General features: G+C 40.7%; 1 protein-coding gene across 1 annotated transcript in view; it reads right to left on the bottom strand.

The window, feature by feature from the left end:
- The window catches only part of adgrb2 (adhesion G protein-coupled receptor B2), a 344,844-nt gene that overhangs the window by 225,687 nt on the left and 101,868 nt on the right, over positions 1–17,289 (bottom strand). The window contains exon 3 of the mRNA XM_041809355.1: positions 13,420–13,608. Within this exon, the coding sequence (XP_041665289.1) occupies positions 13,420–13,608 (189 nt within the window). The remainder of the gene's footprint in view (positions 1–13,419; positions 13,609–17,289) is intronic.

The raw sequence follows: 17,289 nt of genomic DNA, 5'->3' as shown, positions 1-17,289 counted from the left end.
ACAAATACATTTCATCAAGGGTTCTGTTAATGAGCACATATTCTCCCTGCATCAGTACAGGATTGCCTGTAAGACATTACTTATTCATCCAAATTGAATCTCCATCTTTCAAACTCAGTACAAGTGTATCTGAAGTCTTTACTGCGCAAAGCCAATCAATTCATCTATAAAATCAAGCTGGAAGCAGCTCTGGGACTTAGCAGCATTAAAAGGAGAAAATATCAATCAGAGAAGGGCGTGAGTGTTAAAAAAAAATGTAGAAGTAGATAAGCAAATCTGCTAATGAGGAATGAACAAAACAAAAATGTCCTCCAAATCTTGCATTAGGAGTGTATTACACCATTCATCGGTGATAAAAGCACACCCAACCTAGAGATATTTCCAGTCATAAACAAAGCATCATTGTTGATCTTGACAACAGCTACTGCATTTCCATAATAAAGCGCATCATTTTAGTCCAACTGTGCACATAAAAAGGAGCTTTTTTTCCATCAGGGTTAGACACTCACAAAGGGAGGTGAAAGAGAGCGTGTTTACAGCAGACGAAAAGAATAAAAAGTTAAATAACGAGACGATCGGTTCTGATCAAACCTCATGTGACAGATCTGGGAAAGACCCGGTCACTGAGTCAAGTTCGTGAACTCTGGAAACGCGACTTTGTGAGACGCAGATTAGAGGAGAGATGTTTTAAAAAATGGAAGCACATCACTATTCTGGTCCACGATTCTGATGCAATGCAAAATCAGAGATAAAAGAAGATAAAGCGTCTATGCTTATCTTCTTTTATGCACACTCAGACACTCAGCATACACAGCATATTAAGTGAAATAAAGATGCACGACCTCTATGCATGTGTTTAAAGTCAATGCACATGCATAGGGTGACACTTTTACATCATTTCTATCCCCTGATTTTGAAACATGCATGATTCAGAGAGCTAAAATCATCGACAGTGATTTCATCCAAGGACCCAGCACAGCATGGCTGCATTGTCTGAAACAGTGCATGTTTAAATTTGTGCTTTCAACATCTGCTCGTCTGCCATGACATCAAGCCTGCATCCTCGCATGCACCCTTCGTCTCTTGCTTGAGCGGTTACTGGAAGTGTGGTGTTGCAGCATTTGACTATGCACTGACCCAGACACGCTGTATTCATAATGCACCATTGTTCCCACTCCATGTTTTAAATGTCACTGAATCTATGGTAAATGAGCAGTAGCTAAGTAGAACAGAAGTAGGGGGTACTACTTCACTTTGCATGCTTTGGGGCATGAAAGCCTTATATATTTAGGCGCATATTCCTAAAAAAAAAGTTAATTTGCTGAAGCAATTACTGCCTAGTTTGCTTTGTCAAGTGCTACACCATTACTTAAAATTGATTATCTGTATCACCTTAATTTAAGAGTTTTAGCCATGATAAAACAGCGAGGGAAAAAAATGTCTATTTTCACTTCATTGGCTTTACGTCCAAGCTACTTTTCTTTGATGTTCCCCAACTCGCACACACACACATAAAAGCATGCACCGAGATGTGCCCAGAGACATATCCACCCACACTCACACTCATAACACACCCACGTCTACACCCCTAACTTGTGCACAAACACAAATAAATAAAAAGAAAAGCCAATAGAAGGTTTTGGCAAACACATCTTAAAAAATTAAGCATGCAGACAACTCCCCGGCTCAGGATGCTCTGGGAGAAACCGTGAAAGCTTGTGTTCACTTATGCTGGATATTTGTGAGTTTGAGTAAATGCAAATGAAGCAGAATCAAGGATGTTGTTAAAAAAAAAAAAAAAAAAAAAAAGATTTCACTTGCAGATGTATCAGTTTAATCAGGAAGTTGGCATGACTGGCAGTCATGTTCTGAGCAGCGGGTTGGAGAGTAGAAGCTCATAAATACAAGCACAGAACATGTTAGCTTTCGTTCTTTAAAAATATAAAACTAGAGTTGTTTTTTGGAGGATTTCTCATGAATAAAGCCAAAAAAGTAACACCAAATGTCAAGTGCTTTAAGAATGTGGTGTACTTTTTAGGGTTTTTTTTTTCAATGTCTGAATTGACTGAATAACTGCTTGTTTCATTTTGATTTGCTAATGTTTCTGTCTGCTTCTGTGCTTTGTTATTATGCATCTGCAATGGGCAAAGCATACATCCATATGTACAATCATGTGCATAAGTTTTAAGCATATAAAGATTTATCACAGGGCTGGAGAGAGGACAGCCAGAGTCACTCTAAACACGTCAGTACTCATGTCTGTCACTTGGCAGCCAAGGTCAAGCTCGCAGGTATCTCTTTTGTCCAGGCCTTCTCAGGGCTCTTTTTTCAGCCTTTTGCCTGGTGTTACGCCCAGAGACCACCAGCATTTTTGGGGCTCCTGGAATATCCACTGCATGACCAGGGGCTGGTGGCTACCCTACTTCTACAGCCTACTTAGGGCAGCAAGAGCACAGCCTGAAAGGATTTGGGCTGGGAACTGGAGGGTTGCCGGTTCAAACCAGGTCGGACCAAATCTGGACTTTGGCCCGGTATTCGGCGCAAGTTCAGTGAGAGTAGCAAGACCACACTCCCCATTAGTGCACGTCCATGGGGATTCTGTTTGTGCATAGTTGCATGTAATTCAGCCTATCTGTGTGTAATATGTTCAACAACGGAGTGTAAACTGAGAGTAATGAAGTATGTCTTCTTCTTCCACCCACTCGGTAGAAGGTATCCTTGGCCATGCCTACTCACCACATCCTTCTCAAACGCCAGCCTAAATGTGTAGACCTCATAATGTTCAGCAGATTTTTGTCCCATGCATCTGATACAATGCAAGGACATCCAGAGCACGGCCAGGGTTGTGCCAATCCTCCGTCATGCCCGGTGGAGTCTTCAGGCAGCTTACTCGCTACTTATGCCTTGCAGTACTGCAGCAATGCAGCCTCAACTTTAGGCCCAAACATGCTTAAAAGTTAATCACTGTGCTTTAAGTCCAGGCCCCTCTTGTGAACACTGAAGAACGCTTTAAGGGATAAACCTAGAAATTTGCACATGTCCACTCTGACTCTAGTCCAAACTTAATACATTTTATAGGCCAAAGGTCAAGGCCACAAGAGGCTTGTGGTAATCCTTTGTGTCTAGGTGCAATTTCTCAATAAAGCTTTGAGGGATTTTCTCCAAGCTTTGAATAAATGTCCACTCAAAATGTCAGGGTCATTATGCTCAATTTCTTCCTTCTAAATAATGCTTTTATGGATTTTCTTTTAAACATGCACAGATGTCCACTCTGATTCAAGGATGTACTGATTAGAATTTGGGGGTCAAGGTCACTTGGACTCATTTTCATCCCTTGCTTCCTAATACGAATTTTAATAAATGCTTTGCAGAGTAGTGCTTATTCTTTGATTGCTTCCACTCTGACTTTAGAAAAAATATAATGCCTTGTGTAAGCCAATGGTCAACTTCAATGGGGCTCATGCCCATCCCTTCCCTGTGAATGAGATATCTCGGGAAAAGAATGCGGGAATTTCTCAAACTTTGAACATGTCCACTCTGACTCTAGGATAAACCTTACAATGTTACAATGTCATTTAGTAGACGCTTTTATCCAAAGTGACTTAAACCTGGGACATGTGTTCCTGGCGTTAAGGACCTTGCCCAAAGGCCAACACTGGACACTAGTGCTCAGACTGGGATTTGAAGCACCAGTCTCCCATACCACAGTCAACAATGTAAACCATTGAGCTATCCAGCCTCATACATTTTCTGTGCCATGGGCTCAGGTCCATCCCTTGTTTTTGAAGGAGATGTCTTATGGATACTGTGAAGGATTTTCTTTAAACTTTGCACAAATGTCTACTCTGACTCAAGAATAGACCTCATATGTTTTGGAGGTCAAGGGAATCGGGCCTCATATTCATCCCTTGATTGTGAATGTGATATCTCAGGGACACTTCTTGTTTTAATTATCTTTAAATTTTGCACAAATGTCCACTTTGACCAAGGATGAACTGATTAGATAATGGAAGTCATCATCACACCAGTTCATTACAGCTCATTTTCATCCCCTGATTGTGAATTCAATATCTCATGAAGGCTTTAAGGGGCGTTCTTTAAATTTAGACTATAGGACAAACTTGTTACATAATGGCGGCAAAGGTTCAAGTTCATGTTAATCCCTTGCTTCTGATCAGGACTAACTATTGAACATATTTGTCTATATGAAAGGGGACCAGTTTAAGGTTTTGATCCAAAATATCTCATAAACTGTAACGCTATATAAAAGCAAGACAAATTCAATACAAAATTACTCATTTAAGGTTTATTTAGATATCGTCACCCTATTAAACTGATAACATAAGTCAGATTTTCTATTTTTTGGGAAAACACAAAAAAACTTAAAAATACAATATATATTTGTGAATCATTTCAGGCAGCAAGGCTTTGGCAATAGATGCCTGTTGACATACATAGAACGCTGTCTGTCATTTATATAACATATAAGAATAAAGTGATTTAGGCCAATTTCTGAACATCACATTGTGACTTAGGCCACTTAAAAACTGAATAAAACTGCTCTTTAATAACAATGCAACCTCAAAACTAAAATCAGTGTCAGCTTAATTAAACAAATGGCAGGTAAATCAAACACTGATGAGTCATGCCCATCTCCCCACTCCTCCAGCTGTTCTTTGCCCTTCTTTGCTGGGTTCTAGGTGTGTAGGTCTTGGTGTGTGATTGTATGGATTTGTTAGGGTGGGTGTGTTGGTGTGTGTCTGGGTGTGTGGGTCTGGGTGAGAGGGTGTGTGGGTTTGGGTCTAGGTCTGTTGGTCTAGGATTTGTGTCTCTGGGTGTGTGGGTCTTCATGTGTGGGTCTGGATTTGTGGGTATTTGGGTCTGGGTGTCAGGGTTTGGGTGTGCCACTGGCACAACTCAACCCAGGCCCTTTGGCACAAATCACCCCAGCCGCACCATTCTGAAAAACTAGCATGATCCAGCAGTTTAGAGCTAACATCATGCTAACTATATAGACTCATTGTGTAGCCTACTGAAGCACTAAAACATGTGTGAAATGTTTTCAAACTTGTCTATAATTGTTCAGACACAACAATCAAAAAACCTTCATCAAAGAAAATCTACTTTGAAAGGCAAAAAAAGATTTTTGAGCTAAAATGTGCTTACCTCTCATGCCATGTGTCTCTCTTTTATGCATGATGAGTAAAATGGATGGCTCATCAAAAATATGTGGTCACATGACCAATTTCTTCTATGGTTTTCTATAAATAAGGGGTGGCACTACTTCTCCATTGGTACAAATCCCCCACTCTCCCCTACGCTTTATGCCATTTCCTCCCTTTGGTTCACAAGTTGGTCTGATTAGATTTTAATGGTAAATGGTCAAGGTCACTCAGAAACACAAAAATAAACATGGATTTTAGGGTGAACTTTGACTTGTTTAAGGTCCCGGTGACCCACCACTGTACTTTCACTCTTTGGCTGTTGAGCATAGTCATCATTCAGTGGTTGTAGTTGTGCTTATTCTCATTTGGCTAAGGTTAGACAGGGCATACTACAGCAACACATATCAAGGACAGATGGAATATAATGTACTCAAAGGTCACAGTTATACTTAGGAAGCATTACATATGCCTGGTTGGCCTGCCTGAGTGTGTGGGAGACACTTTATCCATAATTTATTGAACTATTTTTGTTTAATGAAGTTTGTAATGCTGTTTTTGTAGTTGTGTAGAGCACTTTGAGTTACTCTATGAATGGTGTGCTATAAAGAAGCTTTGTTACCTTGATTCTACCTAGAAAATAAAACAGTTGATTAACAGAAACGAATAAAAATCCTAACTTCATCCATTTAATAAACACTTTTATATGCAACCGCCCCCACATTCCCAACCCACTTGGATGTGACGTGATCCCATTCAGGCAATCCCTGGAGTGCCCCGACAAGCCCTCCAGAGCTCCGTCAGGAAACATCAGAGGAGCAGGGGGGAAAATGAAATAATAAACGGAACATAACACAGCTACCAATATTCCATCAAAGGAGCAGCTGAGGATATTAATATCGACACTGAATGGAAAATGAGGCACTTAGACATACAAATCGCGTTGGCGCATTAGCATAAAAACAAGATTAGCATATGCACCGACAGGGAAGGAGAAATGTTCCCCTCGCTTCCCTTGTTTTTTCGCATTTTATTTCATTTAGTTCAGAGGGGGGCTGGCATGCATCAGTAAACACTGAGTGACTCCTAACTGATGTGTGAACGCGTGCATGTGCTGCAAATGTTCACAGTGACATATGACTGCTGCACGTGGAGCTATAACTTGGAAACTCTCACACAGGAAATGCAAATAGAAGAGCACGATTATGAGACAAATTAGCAGAGCACTCTTACTAATGACAATTAAATCAGGAATCACAGAGGAAAAAAAACGGCCGAGTCATGTGTCGACACACATAAATGATAGAATCAACAAATAAAAATTTAAAAAAATATATTTTTTAAACAGTGGAGCCTTTGTAGATACAATATATCTGATATTCACAGGTCTTTGGACAGCAGAGAAAAGTTTCCTTTAAGTTTTAAAGATGCAGAGAATAAGCTTGCCCGTACTTCTGTGTTTAAAAAGCGCCCTCAACCACTAACTCTTAAGCAACCATCAGTCAGCATTGTCTGGATTTAGCTGCTAAATCCCAGTGCCTACACTCTGACATTTAGGAAGTATAGTGGCCCTGCTTTCCCCTTCAGTTATCTGTCCCAAGAGAAGTTATGAGCTGTGAATTCCCATTTAACATTCTGTCCTCAAACCCATCACTGTCTTTATTAAAATGGCTGTGAATGGAGGACATGGGTGCCATATTCCTGTGATGCTCTCTCTTATGATACCATTTAGTGCAGAGAGGTTAGCCTAGAGAATACCCCTCTGTCTGCCAACCAGAATAACAGGCCTGGCTTTCTTCCTTTCTTGCAGCAAAGCGACAATGCAAGGTTTTTTTTATTTTATTTTATTTTATTTTTTTTTGACATGTTCCTTTGGCAGTCGACTGCCAGTCCCCAAACGCTGCAGAGTCAGGGTCACTGTCTTTGTCATATTCTGCTACAAAAAAGGCTGGTGGAGTACACTGTCTGATATCATATCTGGCTCCGGCGTGATTCTTTTGACTCCAGTGAGTAGCCCGCAGAATGGATATTTCAGACAGACTCCACAGTGATGCAGTGCACTATAGGATAAGATTGTTCAGCTCACTGTTGAAGGTTCAGAATATACAAATCAATGCAACAGTATTACACGTTTTTAGAACCAAAAAATCGTTCTTTTTTGTCAAAAAATGGCAGCAACACCACCAGTTGTGTTTTCAGGTGTGTGCAGTTCAGATTGAGATTTTAAATGTTTATATGCTAGTCAGGGTTTGCTTTGGCAATTTGGAGGCCACAGGCAAAAAAATGAAATAAACCCCCTAATATTTAAAGCAATCATGGCAAGAGGAAGGAACATTTTGAAGCATTTCTCTTCAGGTGACAAGCCAGAGGACAACAGTGCATACTCAGATTTGAAATACAAATACACCAAAATCCGACAGTCTTTGAAGAGCAGCACAACTTCAACTATTTCAGTTTCAATTTTCAATTCAACTTCAATTTGCTTTATTGGCATTACTGCCAAAGCAGTGTAAAAAATGAAAAATGTATTAAATATTTACACATAATATAAATTTGCATATTAAATAATTCCACAAAAATCAACGTATAATGAAATAAATCGGATTAATTAGATAAAACAGTAAGACTAAAATAATAGAAATTAAGATAAATTTAAAATAGGAAAAGAAAAAATAAAAATAAATAAATAAAATTCGGTGTTTGCTAGAAACTGAACATCTAAATATTTTTAACATGTCTCTGTACTAGTGAGTCTTAAGGCAAACTGGTGCAACATCCATTCATCTTTTACCTCACAGTAACTCACCAATTCACTGTGTCAGTATGTCTACACTGGCAAGTATATGAACTCTTAAAAATTATTTAGTTTTCTGCATTAATTGGTCAAATGTGATCTGATCAGGGGATGGGGTACAGCAGCTATAGTCAAGCTCTACACATATTGACCCATGTTTTACTCAGCAGCCAAGGTCAAGCTCGATGGCATCTCTTTTGTCCAGGCTCTATCACCTCTGGTAATACGCTGGAGCCGGTTGGCGGTTTTCAGGCCCTTAGAAAATCCATGGCACAACTAGGGGGGCTCTTGGAATCCCCACTGCCCACCAGGACAGCACCCTGGGCCAGTGGTTTTCAACTGGTTGGCACCACCACCTCCTTGCCGACCAATTGCGACCCAGATTTCTAAAACCATTCAATCATTATCAAGTGTCATGAAAACTGTTACTGTTGTAGAAGAAAAAACACATGAACAAAGAGAAACAATGTTTTTAAAGTGCATCATTACAGAAGGACATGCATGCATACATTTTATTTTCTCAATTTTCCTCAGACAGCATGGAAATCTGGTAATTTCTCAACGATTTTCCTCATTATCTTAGGAAAACAAATTTTATCCTGGGGATTAAGAATGTAGATAAGTTGAAACCATGAGAAAAGACTTATATGTATGCCATCACTTGAACAACTTAATGAAAATGTATTGATGTACTGTATTTCCACAGACTTTTTCCCACATTTTTCCTGGCATTCATTCACGACTCACTAGAAAGAGCTTTGTAACCCACTTTTGGGTCCTAGCCCACCAGTTGAGAACCACTGCCTCAAGCCATGCTTGACGGCAACGCTTTTGTCCGGGCCTTTTCACTACACATAACTGACCTGGAGAGTTTGTGGCGACCTAAGCACCCACTGACAGCCATGCCTGCTCACCACAGCCACCCCTTACTCAACCCTACAGATGTGGACACTATTATTGTCTGAACAGACTTTTTCCTTATGACCCTGGCTATGTGCAAGGACATCCAGAACAGGACAGGGGTTGTGTCAATTCTCCCTCCCACTAGGAGGTACCCTCAGGCAGGCTTACTCGCTATTATACACCCTACTTCAGCCTCAACAGACCTAAAATTTCTGCGCAGTGCTGCATGTTCTATCTCTATGATCCAGGACTGAGTCTTCACAGTGGAATAGGGCAAGGGACAGAGGCTGGGCAGGAGAGAGTACTGAAAATCCAGGATTTCACTTCAATCGCAATCATTGCAATCAAATCAGAGCAGGACAGACGCCACTTCACAATTTCATCCAGGGAGAGAGTCCACACCAGCAATCAATCAAGAGCAGAGCCCGCATTATTCAGGATGAGCGGCACACAAGGTCCCTCGGAGGCCTGATCTGGCGTGATTGTGTTGTGGGTTGCTGAAAAAAAGGTGCCGTTCTTGTCATTTAGTTGCTGCCTTTTTGAAGCAGGAAGGTAGGAATGAATACATTAGCTCTGATTGGCAAAGCATTTATGCCTTTCTGTGTATTTATTTGATTGACTGCAGCTTTTACTTCACCTGGAATTAAATAAATATTTTTTATTTTGACTTAAAACCTTGGCTGTATCTTTTTCAGAGCTGGATGTGCCTTTCAGTGCACTCACAGATATCATTTACCTTCTATTTTCTCTGTGAATAAGCACTTCATAGTTTCATTGTAAATTCAATTACCTTTTAGTCTTCTAAAAGTGATTGTTTTCATCCTAATTGATTAATTGTGATGTATATAATGACATAAATATGGAGAAGAGGAAGAATACTGATAGAAGAGTAAAAGAAAGCGATGCTAAAGCTAGAGAGGCTGGGGAATATGAACTTCTGAGCTGTGACATGTCTAATAGACCTGCTGACATCGGCTCAGGTGTCACATCTGTCTAGCCATATTTTTCACTTTCCCTCTCTCAGCTGGCCAGTAGTGTGAATTAAAGTGACAAAATGACATTCTCTTTCTGGCAGGGGACTTTTTTTTCCCTGCTCCACCACGGATAGATTGTTTTGGCTGAGCACACCCCATATTATGTGTGTAATTGTGTGTATGTGTGTGTGAATACCGCCCACCTCCTTCAGAAGTGAGTTTCACACTGTCATTATTTTCTCCAGTTTTGCAGCTTTCCTAACACATTGTAAACAGGCAAGTAAAAAGCTGCACGGGTGAGAGAGGTGTTAAGAAGAGAGTCTGTCATTTAAAGCTGCATTCGTCAAATTTTACAAGGCCTCTCCAGTCTCAAATGTGCAATCTGCAACAAGATATCTGGTCAACATTTAACACTTCTCAACCTTTTCAGTGTTTTTCATTATCTAAGCATGGGGGATGCTACATCTTCCAAGATGCATGCATCAACAAGCTATCAAAGATTTTCAAAAACAGATCAAGCAGCAGTTTAAGGTCATGACAAATGAACCCATATGAAATGTAAGAAATTGCAGTTCCTTAATTGCCCACTTGAGGCTGGCTCCAAAAACCAAGAAATCCTCATTAGGTCCGATGCTATAACTCCATTTTGACAGCAGAAATCAACATTATTGTTGTCAAGTTTCACAGCAAACTTGGTCTCAATAGCTAATTTCTTTATGTGCAAAAAAAAAAAAACAATCATCCATTTTGGTTTGGCTAAGAGTTGTAAAAAAAATTCGCTGAGATTTTGGTGCCGATGGGTGTATTGTGTCTGTGTACCAAGAGCCTTACAGCCCACCCAACTGTTTATATAAGGTGCTAACAGAGATTCATGTTCATTTTGGCCTTTGAGGTTCCAGTGGTAACCCTAATTGCTTTGTGTGGAATAATCTCAACAAGGTTTTGATATCCAGTAGCTTAGAATGCACATACAGTATAATGCATACTGAAAATCTGTCAGCTGATGTGATCTGCAGTATTCCTCTAGTACAGTATTCTTGCAAAGCAGATGCATTCGCCCATTTCCGTGTTTCTCACCGGCAAATCCATCTTGCAAAGTTCCCATCTGAACCACTTGGGCCAGGTTAAAAAGTGACAGGATCAATCAGTGACAAGGAGCAGTACTTTCGGGCACTGCGGAGTCGTGACGTAAGCAAGCAGTAACAAGAGACCGGTGCAGTTATGGCAGAAGACATAAAGGAAGAACAGAGAACAGTAGTAAGTTGTTTTCTTTTCAAAAACGGCATAAGTCGTGTACTGACATGTCCACAGTCGCCATGGTTCACGTTATGCAGTTCTCTATGGACTCCTCCGTAGGGGCTTTGTCACGTGTTTTGTTGCTCTGATCAGCCCGTAAAGATGTGACAGACAGAACGTTCATCCAATCATTTTTTCTTAAAGGCTCTGCCCTTTCCCAAACACTGTCTATGAGTGGTTTATGTGTGAAACACATCCATCTGGCGTGTTAGGTTACTAGTACAGGGGTCATCAACTTTATTTGTACAGGAGCCAGCTTTTTCTTGAAAGAAACTGGAGCGGCCAGATTTCAGAAGAACACAAATTTAAAAATATATTTTGGTCCAATTAACATATTATCGTTTAATTATTGTTTTCTTCAAAAATGTAAAAGAATAATTGCCTTTGGCAGTGAGATCAGTTCCAATCGCCTAAATTGCAACTGCCACTAGGGGAGGTTGTGTTATTCTGGTTACACATTTCCGAGGCTGGCATGTTGTCCATTACTGGGTTTGATGCTAAAATGCTGTGCTGTGATTGGTAGGAAAACTGGGCAGGAAACCTGTCTATTGTTGTGAGTCTCTGGCAGGAAAAGGTGAAATCTAAAAGTGCCTGAAGTGGAAAGTTAATGTGGAAAACAGCAGCTTAAATCATGGACAGACTAATGAGTCTGTGTTTATGGTGTATCATATTCACCAATAATGACTGACAGATGGATCTCTGTAAATTGGATCAAACATAAAGACCTAAGGAGTTGCTCTGACGTTGTAGAAATGATTTTTTTCTCTAAAATTGATCATTAATTTTCTCTCTTTTAAAGTGGCCCTAATGTGCCACTGTCATAAAGGATAGTTTATATCTAGCTCTTTTTACAAACAAGTTTGCTTGGAGTTACAAATGATGTGTTATTTTTCCAGGTAGGGCCTGGGGTCTGAGCTTTTCTAAGATATGAGGAGGGGGGCCCTAAGTAGAAATGTCTGGGAACAAAAAGCATGATCTTTCTTACTGTCCATCCAGTCCTGCTTTGAGCAATGGCATTTTTGCTCTTTTTAGAGATCCAAGTTAATTGGATCTGCTCCACAATGAGCCAGTCTTTTGACTCCCAAACAGCTCTTCATACCATTTTGCCTTTTAATTTCTGTAAAACTGCAAAAAAAAAAAAAAAAAAAAAAAGGAAAAAAGGAAATTTTGTTTCAAACTGCAACCTGCCCTTGGTATTGGCTCATCTGTGGACGGGACTTAAAGGTTCTATTATAACTTATCGTCTTGAATTGAGTCAGCATTTTACTCTACACAGTGTGCCACAATATTTATTTTCTAATTTGTATACTGCTGTGCAGAACCTTTAGTCATGCTTGGGAAAAAAAGGTAAAGTGACACATAGGTATGTCGAGTAAGCCCTCTGAGGGCACCATCAAGCGGGAAGGAAGATTGACACAACCCCAGAAGTTCTCTGGATGTCCTTTAATATTACCAGAGGCATGGGAAAATAATGTGTTCGAGAAATTACCATCCACACCTTTAGGGTGGAGTAAGGGTTGGATATGGTGGGTAGGCATGGCCTAAGGTAGTGTCTAGGCAGGCAGTAAGGTCGCCACATGCTCCTGGTCGTGCTGTGGATGTCCCAAGGGCCCGAAAACCGCCGGCAGGCCTGGACAAAAGAGATGCCGTCGAGCTTAAACTTTGTTGCTGAGTTGCCCCCGTCTCCAGCCCCAGTTTGTAGCATAATGGTCTCCTTGATGAATCCTTAGTGCTCTATATGCCTGAAACTGTTTATCACAATGTCCTTTAATAGAAGATTTATGAAAGATTGAGGGAGAAGAGCTGTTAAAGAGGCACTGCTTTAGCCTCTTAGCCTGAGGCTAATTCACTTCCATTTAGTCTAATTGCTAGCGGTCTCACTGCACACAGCACCAAGCTTCAGTAAGAGAGCCACTGAAATGATGCACGCTGCTATTAGCATAACAGGTATGCAAGTGACTTCTGATATCAGTTCTTCACTGAATACCCATTATGATGCGTATGAACCTAAAGAACTAAAATGCAGTATCCAGATGTCCAGAAAGAATTTTCAGTGCAAAACCTCAACAGCTGCTCAGTTCCTGATCTTTGTTTAAAATCTCAAGAAAGCATAAATTCCAATATTGTGGCCTCATAACTCCTGTTCAGAAATTGAAACTATATCCATGTTTGTTGCTCCAGATCTGCCATGTTGGCTTGTCTGCAATTGAATAAGTCAAATGTGCACACAGTAGAAGTTGAACATCATTGCTGCATTAAATGTAGCCAGTGGTCTGTCCATTGAACATACCTGAGCTTATGATCCCAGGTTCACCTGGGCAGGACGCGGTGTTGTTGCACATTCGTGTTTCCCTCAAGGCGCCGCTGCACAAAGTCCCATAGGGAGAAGAAACACACGACCGTGTCCTCACTTGCCAGCCTTGGCCACATGTCAGCGAGCACACGCTCCACTGCGACCACTCCTCTGCTGCTGGGTCACCTGAGGAACAGGACAGAGACGGGAACTGTGAGTTTGTTAGCAAGAGTTCCAGTTTCCTCACTCTTCTGCTGAAAAGCTCATCAAGCTGAAGTGGAGCATTTGTGCATGAATGCGTCTTTTTGAGCAAACAAAACCAACTGCTTTAACAAAGTCCTCAGACAATGATTCATAAGACAGACGGTACTAAACATCCATGTTTCTCTTCAGGCAGTATCTAAAAAGTGCAATGCTTACCACCAGGGTTTATGTGCCAACTGTCTCATAGTTTAAAAAGTAGTCTTCTTTATATTGGTGGCATTAAACAAGATCTACATTTTTAAAAGAGTCACATAAAGGCAAAACAAAGGAATAAAAGTAAAATGAGGTGTCTGACTCCTACAGCTGCATTTCCCCCACAACAGAACACATCAAATCATGTTTGCTTTATTGATCCTTGTTAGCAATTCTTGGTTTGTCTTTGCGCTTTATTTACTGAAATGAAATGAAAGCTCCCTTAGGTGACTGTGACACCATTGCAATATCAGTGCAATGAAAAAAGACAAACATAATCGTAATCTATACAGTTGTCGAGGGAAAGTGTGGGCCTGTCAGAGAGATGATGAAAGAGCTTGGTTGTTTAGCTCCAGCACCTTTTTTCCTCTCATTTTGCTCTGGATAAGAGAGATTCTTAGACTTGGAAGCAGCTCAGGGTTATTTGTTGGACACAGGAAAGCTATGTGCAGTGCTTGCTTTAAATATGGCAATCTGAAGTAAAATGCAGCACATATATTTAATTTTCAGATGCAGAGACTTCTACGTGTTTGGGAATTAAACACGCATTCCGACTTTGATGCCTGCAGAATTTTCCAAAAAAGTTGGGCCTCTAGAGATCCAATATAGATCGTTCTTTTAGGACTCAGCTGTTCACCTCCATCTTAAGGATTCAGGACATTCTTTTGATGACATTGCCATCCTATCCAATTAAGACCGTTGGCTCGAGAGAGGTGTCAAGATGGAGAAACCATCCCTAAACAGAGGAGGGGGGCCTAATGCCCCGTTCACACGACAATGTTTTCAAGTGAAAACGCAAAATTTTTGTAGCGCTTTGGCTGTCCATTTACACGGCAAGGGCCTTTTGGTGCCTGAAAGTGGAACTTTTCGGAAACGGGCTCCAGAATGGAAGTTTTTCAAAATGCCCCCGTCTTCATCAGTGTGTAAACAGGGAAACCAGCACTTTCTGAAAACGGACATGCGCACTGCGACTGCAGTAAATATCCACGCGCGAGTACGCTTACAACGCATGTGTGGATGGGAAGCCCTTAACAAAACAAAGATGACTGACACCAGTGTACTGTTCATGCTCTTCACTCTTTTGAATTTAACCGTACTTCTCCATCAAAGTGTTGATTTACTTCACCATCTCTTGGATCAGCTGAGATATATTTCTTGCCTGCATCAGATTCTGACTCGACCCATACGCTGTCGAAGGGTGTATGGGTCGAGTCAGAATCTGGTGCAGGCACGAAAATCACACCGCCATCTACTGGCCTGGCGTGTATACTACATCGTTTTCGGTGTTTCCCGCAGTCTTGTGTGAACGGAGATTGTTTTGAAAATGTTGCTAGCTGAACGTGAAACATGTTGGAAATGAAAACGGAAAACAAAGCAAAACGCTGTGTAAACGAGGCCTAAGACGATTCCTGTCACCTACATACAATGCAGTGCTGGATTCCTTCCATAAACGATCCAAAACAACACCTCCACCAGAGAACAAAGGACCAAAGAACACGTGGCCCTAACAACCCAAGAAAAGCTCACTTGGCCACACCCCCAGAGGAAACGACTCTGCTAATGGCTGTCAGGTAACACAGGCCATTTGTATAGCAATGGTCAGCCTAGGCCAGTTTTACTTAACCTGGCTCAACCAAAGAGCTAAATTGTTGAAAAATACCTTTGCAAGAGCCACAAACAAAGTGGATGACAGTGGTGAAAAAATGTGTTAAAGTGTCAATAGAAATGAGGTAAAGCTGGAAAAAAAGGTCAAAAAGCAGCAAAAATGTGGCTAAAAATGGTTGCCTAGGGTAAAGTAGGCATAAAATGGCAAACACTGGGTGAAAAGTCACAAAAATGGTCATAAAGTGGCAAATAAGGTGGCAAAACATGAGTGAAAAGTGTTTAAAATGGGCATAAAGCAGCAGAAAGGTGGGCAAAAATGAGAAAAAGTGACATTTAATGGCAAGAGGCAGCTTAAATGGGAAAAAGAGGAAAAATACAAATTGCAAAAAACAAGACAAAAGAGGTAAAAGATGGTAAAAAATGGGATAAAACTGGCAAAATTGGCAGAAAATGGCAAAAATAAGAGGCAAAAATGGGCAAAATGGAGCAAAATGGATCAACAGTGGCAAAAAATGCAAACAAGGGCAATGAAGTCAGACAAAAAATAAATGTTGACAATTAAGTTTGACTATTAAAGCATACTGTATAAGTGTGCGAAACAAACTGATTAATGCTACTTGCAATGGATCATTTCTGAGGTCATAGTTTCCCTTTTGAAAGGTTTCCTGGGGGAATAATATTTCAAATTAAGATATAAAAGAGCCACACATCATAATAAAAGAGCCACATGTGGTTCCAGAGCTACACGTTGAGTATCACTGGCCTAGGCTATACTCTGACTCCTCTCCAGTCACCCTCAGAACTGAAGAAGCCTTTTGGAGAAGAGGCGTTTAAGAACTTGGAACCAATCCAGTTGCCACTCCGTCAGCCTTGGATCCTACTTGTAGTAAATATGGGCAATTGCAAGGATCTCTAGACGGGCCTATACGGGACTCTCATGGGCTGATCCACACAGTTCACATGGGCAATTAGAGGTGGGGCTACCATAGAACTCATGGACAAACCCACATGGGACCCATACTGTAGCCCGCATATAAGCCACATGGGGCCCACGTGGACATGCTGGCTGGGCCTGAGGAAGGTTCCAGGTGCTTTATGAGCATTCACCTACTTTTCTCGCTCCACTCCAACATTTTTGGAATATGTTGAAGGCATCAAATTTAGAATTTGTGTATTCATTTTCCCTCCCAATTTAGATATAAAATAGCTTGTCTTTGGTCAGTGTTCAACTGAAAATAGATCAAAAATGATTTACAAATGAATTTATTCTGTTTATATTCATATTATCTTTAAAATCCCAACTTTTTTGGAATGGTTATTTGTATAATATCCTACATTTCTCATTTCAGAACTATGGGTTCTGCCTCATTAACTGAATTTAAAAAAGGAAAATACTTAAAGGTGCTCTCAAAGTTGAAGTTAATGTAATAGAATTGTAGTCAAATAATGACTGCCTCTAATCCAATCAGACAGATTTAGATGTAAATATTGTGATACAGTTGCGTAACATATCTCTGTGTTTGCAATCTGAGGCTGCAGGCACCCACAGAGTGGGTGTGATTTGGGGGCGATTTGCAGAGCATGCCATTGTTTCCCTCCTGATTTCTGCCCTTCTGTGTGGACTAATGGTGAAGTCATCCTGCCTCTCTCGCTCTAAATTGTTTATGAGCGCCGTGTCCTTTGATGGAGGCATCATCACATGGCAAAGAAGGAAATCAAATTAATTGCATGTCCGTTAATCGCATTACATCTTCATTAACATGCCGTGAGTCAGAGCTTAAGCTCGTCACACACATGCCTGCAGGA

Source organism: Cheilinus undulatus, linkage group 16, assembly GCF_018320785.1.
Source record: "Cheilinus undulatus linkage group 16, ASM1832078v1, whole genome shotgun sequence".
Taxonomy (NCBI): Eukaryota; Metazoa; Chordata; class Actinopteri; order Labriformes; family Labridae; genus Cheilinus; species Cheilinus undulatus.
Note: the sequence above shows the minus strand (reverse complement) of the source record. Positions and strands in the feature narration are given on the sequence as shown.